Here is a 6000-nt window from a genome sequence, read left to right as displayed (position 1 = left end):
AGACTAGGGGGGAGGAAATGTATTCATTCCTTGCTGCCTGTAGTACATGGTGAAAAGGTTCAGTCCTGTCTCATTTTCCCCTTCATTACTGGGTGTGTGTTTCCTAAGTCTTCTGTTGGTTTCTTTTGTTTGTTGTTTACTAGGTGCTGTGAGGTCTGCTCTTTAATGTGCCTCGTCCTGTTCTTCTGCCACAGGGTGTGAAGACATTTACTGATTTGTCCTCTGCTCATGCTACCTCTAAACAGCCATGAGCAAAAGAAAGAGGAAAATTGCATCTTGTTCGTCAGCTCCTCACACATCTTTCAAAAACTGTGCCCTTAATATAAGAAAAGTACGGTCCCTCTTTATTTCATTACAGAGAGGTATAGCGATTCATCACAAACCATGCTCAGAAAAGACATCATCTGGAAACCTGATAATTATTTTGACGTGAATAACGGGGAAAGCATCGTAATTTTTTTGTCTTGTTAATGCTTCTAACTATCGGCACAAATGAACATGCCACTTTCTGCATCATAACCTCACTCTTCCATTTATTTAAATGTCACTAGGGTGAACTTTCCTACTTAAAGTTGTTCTAAGTAGGAAAAAATGACTCTAAAAGATATACATGGTTAATATCAAGACAAAGATATATATGGATTGTTTTGCTTGCTTGTTAAATTAATTGGGAATATTCAGTGCTCATTAGGCCCTGGCTCTGTTTCCAAGTAAGAAAAGGCAATAAACAGAAACATTAAAATCAGGACACGCTCTGTGTTACCATTTTCAAATCCTAAGACTCTACATCTATATCTACATCTATGTATTTGTATCTATATCTGCATCTATATATCTTTTGATGAGCATTCAGTAGCAGCTTTGTCTTTTCAATTAGTGACACTGTCTTAAATCCTAGCAGCTCAGAAACAAAACTGGCGCAAATATTCTTGCCTCTGGTTGAATTTACATTCTATCTTGATGTTGAAAAAAAGTTACAGACATGCAAAACCTCTCCCTCCAAAACAGCACTGTGCAAGGATGATGCTTATTGTATCTGGAGTTTATTGTATGGGCCAGGCTGTCTCTTTCCCATAGTGTCTTCATTTATTATGCTAATTGACTTTCCAAGTGCAGGCAGGAGGGTATCCGCCTTGTGAAATATTCTCAGCTGGCGGGGGGTGGGGTGTGTGTGTGGGGGGGTTAAAAGCAAACCTGTTTTGTGCCTGAATAAAACCAAAAATCAGTGTGCTTCTTTTCAAAGACGGGAGGGTCAATACCATGGTTGTTTTTGTTCCCATGAGTTATGTAACCGTGGAGATTTGTTTCTTTGCTTTCGGGATTTGTACAGAACACATGAAAGCTAAACAATAGGCGGGAGTCACAGGAGCAACCCTCGAGCTGTGTCTTGGAGTCTGTCCTCCTAGGTTTGGGAATCTCCAATTCCATCTCCAGCGCTGACTGTGCGTGTGCCATGTGTGTGCGTGTGCGTGTGTGTGTTTAGTTAGCTGGCACGCAACACACTTCCCCAGGGTTGTGCTTCCTTTTTCCTGAGATTTGGCGAAGGGTAAAGGGTCGGAGTCACATGGATACAAAGCATTTGATTAACGTCCAAGTCACCGCTGGGGCTGCCGGAGCCGCCTCCCCTCCAGCCCCGGCAGTGCGAGGCCAGAGCCGCGGGGCGCGGTGCGCAGGTCCCGGGCGGGAGCCCCATCCCCCGGGAGGGAGTGGCCTCGGCACAGCCCCCAGTCTCCCGCGCCCGACTCCCGGCGAGCGCCCCCTCCTCCGCCCCTGCCCCGGCCTCTCCACGGCGCGTAAAGTCGCCCGGCCCACCTCAGACCCGGCGGAGGCGGCAACTTTCCCTGCCGGCCGCGCGGGGCCGGGGCAGCGGCGGGCGCGCGGGGCAGCGGCGGGCTGCACGGCGCCCACCATGGGCGACGAGAGCCGCGGGGACGGCCGCGCCGAGAGCGCCCGGGACCTGGAGAAGCAGCTCCGCCTGCGCGTGTGCGTGCTCAGCGAGCTGCAGAAGACCGAGCGCGACTACGTGGGCACGCTGGAGTTCCTGGTGTCGGTGAGGGGCTCTCGGCGACACGGGGCGCGGGCGGCTCGCGCGGCATTGTCTGCGCGGGGACCGGGGACCCGTCCGGGCATCGCGGGCACCCGAATCCGCGCGCCGACGCTGGGTCCCCGGGGGCGGGAGTCATTTTTAATGCCTGGAGACGCGCCGAGTGGCCGGGGCGAAAAGTTAGCTCGCGTGGGAGAAGGCTGTGTTTCAGGGAATCCCTGCTGCCCCGTCTCTCCTCACTCTTCTCTACCCCCCTCCCTGGTCTGCTCGAGTGCGTTGTGTAATTTTATTATTTTTATTTTTTCCCTTGTCTTCCTTCCCGGGGATTTTGTTTGAAGACTCTGTCAGGGTGGTTAAAAGTCTGTCTGCTACATTCAGGTACCTACAGGTAAAAAAAAAATACCCTGATTCTTCTGGAGCTTGAGTTCATAATTCAGATTACATGGCAGTGAAGTCCCTTTAGTTATAATAATCTTTGGAGAATAGGATTCTGGTGAGGGGTACGGAGGGCAGCGGGGTTATGATGTCCAGCAGCTGTTGGATATGAAAGCCACGTGTAGTGCTCACCGCATCCTCGCCCTACTGTCTGCTCCCCCCACCCCAACCCCGGGGTTTAAATCTGCTGTTTAAATCCCCCGCCCCCCGTGGGTTCAGCTCCCGGGTCCCGTGTTCACACTGAGCCCAGGAAAGCAGCAGAATAAAACTCGCATCCAGCAACTTAAAGCTTTCGTAGAACTCGCAGGAACTTTGTTTCAGAGTTTCAGCTTGACTCACTGGAAGTCTGCATTGAAAATATTTCATTCATGTGAGGGCCAGGAGGGGCAAAACTGAGTGAAGGAAACTTCTTAGACGTCACTCAAAAGTTGAATTTTTTCTGTTCGCCGCTGCAAAGACAGAATCTGAGGGTTGGTTCCTCTCTGCCCAGATGCGCGGGAGAGCATCATTCAGAGACTGAGGACCTTTAGCCTTTGCTAAAATCTCCCTCAAATCTTCTAACTTCCTCTTTCCACCACCCTATTCCATACCCCCTTGGTCTGAAAGGGAATGTCTCAAAGGCCAGACTTCCTGCTCAGCTTTGTAAAAGAGGTGAGCAATCTGCTGAAACTCATGAAATTCCCTCCTTGGCTCAGGCAAGAAGGAAAGAACACTGTCTCGAGGGATGTGAGATGCACAGGTTGGCTTCTGGTTGACGTCTCAGATTAAAATCAATATACTTGAGCCCCCAGGGGCCACATTCTTTGGAAAGGTATGGGTGTTTGAGAATATACTGGTAATTGGTGATAAATAGAATTGTTGTACACTTCCATGCAGCAATGTCAAAAAAGCATGTTTTTAAGGAAATGTGACTTTTCATAGCTTCAGATTTGGCTTTCATGAAACTTTGTTGGTGACCAAGTCCTTTGGCTTTTGAAGAATCTGGGTGACTCTTCAAGTTGCATTAGTTACTCCTTTCAGGAGGTGTATGAAAAAATACTGAGCAAAAAAAGTCCTAATTTACAGAAATAGACAACTAATCTAACCTACCTTAAAAACCAATTTGTTGATCTTTATTTAAAACATCAGTTTTTCCTCTGATCTTAACACCTGATTATTAAAATTGATAATGTAATTCTGTATAGAGTTAAGTCAGAAATTATGGGAGGTATAAAATAAATTGCATTTTACTCTTTACAAGAAGATCATTTTATGATTTCATTCTTATCTCATTCAGAAATTGTGGACTCTTGCACTTTTCCTTTTCTTTATTTGCTATTTTTTGTGTACACGTTCACACACACACAAACACTAATTGGCCTGAAAGTCTTCCGAAACAAGGGTTAACCCTGGCTTCCTTTTAGTCTTATAAACGTTCAGAGTCTAAGATCTACTTATAATACATTATTAGATTTTCTTTTTTTGGGTATTATTTATAGCAACATTTCATTCTCACCTATTTTATGTGGTTACCTTCAGTGGATAGAGTCAATGTAGTTTTAATTTTATCCTGAACTGATATGCACCAAGAGCTTTAAAAATATTCAAATCTTTTTGCCTGGTAATTCCTTTCCTAGGAATCCATCCTAAGGGAATGGTCAGAAATGCAGACAAACAAAAGAAGTTTTTTTTTTTTAAAAATACCTATAGTATTAAATAAGTGCAGTGGTAAATTTGCTGCAAAAATTGGATAATGAATTCCTAAGTCAAATTTAAATATTTGTTAGATTAGTCATTGTTTTTGATTTCTGCCAGTGCTTCAAGTCATCAGTATGGGTGAAGGTAATTCTTATCTTTATTACAGAGATGAAAAAACATATTTTTGGTTTTACTGAGAACCTATTTTTACTTACAGGCCCATAAAGAAGCAAACAGTTTGTATTATTGCTCTTGATTAAATGATCATGTGGCCTGAGGGGAAAACTTTTTTTTTTAATAAGATGCCTTCTCTTCTCATTTCCAACTTTTGGCCTTTTAAAGAGAGAGCGCCTCCCCCCTCATCCCCCGACCCCCAGATAGTCCATGAATGTTGCCTTTTTCCTCCCCCAGATGCATCAATATGTATGATCTATACGCACCTTCTCTCTAGTCACCACCCAGGCACACGCTTCTAGATTGAACGAGGCTCTGACCTTGAAGCTGCTGCCATTTAGAGTGGTGCACTCTTCCCACATGCCAGGCTTCCTCAGGCCTCTTGTGCGGTATGCAGGACCTTAATTCTCCAACCAGGGATCAAATCCGTGTCCCCTGCATTGGAAGCTTGGAGTCTTAACCACTGGACCTCCAGGGAAGTCCCTCAGGCCTCTTCTTCTGCTCCTCTGTAGCGCTTAGCAATCTGCTGGATTCCTACTGGCATTTCAAGGCTCTTCATCTCCTTCAGTCGAACTTTCATGATCCCATCCTCCCTCCTGCCCAGGCTGGAGTGCTCACTGCTCGGTACCCACTCTTCCCTGTAGTCACTGCTTCCATGGCACCAAAGCAGGCGTAGGCAGGATTTGGCTACTTTTGTCTCATTCTTCTAGAATGGAAGCTTCTTGAGGACAGGGCCACATTTTACTCCTCTGTGTTTCCCTGGACTTGAGTGTAGTGCTTGTGACACTGTAAGTACTCAAGAAATGCTTACTGAACGAAGGAATGGAGGAATCAGTGAATTCATCCATCTTCTAAACCTCCCACCCATTTTTAAGGACAGTTCCTCAATGATCCATAAATTTCTGATTTTGTTTTTTTTCCATTGGGTCTGTATAGACAGTGGAAGTTACTTAAGTTTCACTCAGGCACATATGTATTATGTAATAAGAAGCTTTAAATTAAACACGTAGTACCTGCATAGAGCCTGTGCTCCGCAACAAGAGAAGCCACCGCAGTGAGAAGGCCACGCACCGCAACGAAGAGTAGCCCCTGCTCACTGCAGCTAGAGAAAAGCCCGCGCGCAACAGCGAAGACCCAATGCAGCCAAAAATGAATAAATAAAATAAATTTATTTAAAAAAAAGAGAAACATGATTTAAATCTGGCATCGAGGTATTAAAGACATTGTAACACACTATTATTTCAGTTGATTGTAGTCTAAATTTTCATTTGGGACCATGGACATTATCTGGATTCATTATTTTTAGGTTGTAGATAAAATGGTAGACAGTGATGGAATTTGTTTATGTTCTTGTTTTGCTTGGGAAATGAAATTCTTCATTAGAGTACTCGAAAACATTTTTTCTCAAAGAAATGATTTTGTGGACCTGATTTCCAGTATTTGATGTCCAGAGTCTGGACAGTCATAGGTGGTAACTGGTTTTCTGGAGAAAAGACCAACCAGGGCCGATTTCAAGGTTGCATCTTACACAGTCGCACAGGGCTACCCACTCTGAAGGACCTCAAGCTTAGTTTGATGCTCTGCCATCACTGTCCTGCAATTCTTGCTCATTTTATCTTTGAACTTGGGCTTGGGCTTTGCAAGTGAAGTCCAGTGGGACAACAGGGTGT

At 45.1% G+C, this 6000-nt stretch overlaps 1 protein-coding gene across 7 annotated transcripts in view; it reads left to right on the top strand.

The window, feature by feature from the left end:
• Positions 1-1466: 1466 nt before the first annotated feature.
• The window catches only part of PREX2 (phosphatidylinositol-3,4,5-trisphosphate dependent Rac exchange factor 2), a 359933-nt gene continuing 355399 nt past the window's right edge, over positions 1467-6000 (top strand). For 4 of the 7 annotated variants that reach the window (XM_079902442.1, XM_079902441.1, XM_079902439.1 and 1 more), the window contains exon 1: positions 1468-2050. In XM_079902442.1, coding sequence (XP_079758568.1) covers positions 1565-2050 — 486 coding nt within the window. In that variant the 5' untranslated portion in view covers positions 1468-1564. Of the gene's footprint in view, positions 2051-6000 lie in introns of all 7 variants that reach the window. The other 3 variants (XR_013824731.1, XR_013824732.1, XM_079902440.1) reach the window with 1 other exon arrangement.

The sequence above is a fragment of the Stenella coeruleoalba genome (assembly GCF_951394435.1).
Source record: "Stenella coeruleoalba genome assembly, chromosome: 17".
NCBI classification, from domain to species: Eukaryota; Metazoa; Chordata; class Mammalia; order Artiodactyla; family Delphinidae; genus Stenella; species Stenella coeruleoalba.
Note: the sequence above shows the minus strand (reverse complement) of the source record. Positions and strands in the feature narration are given on the sequence as shown.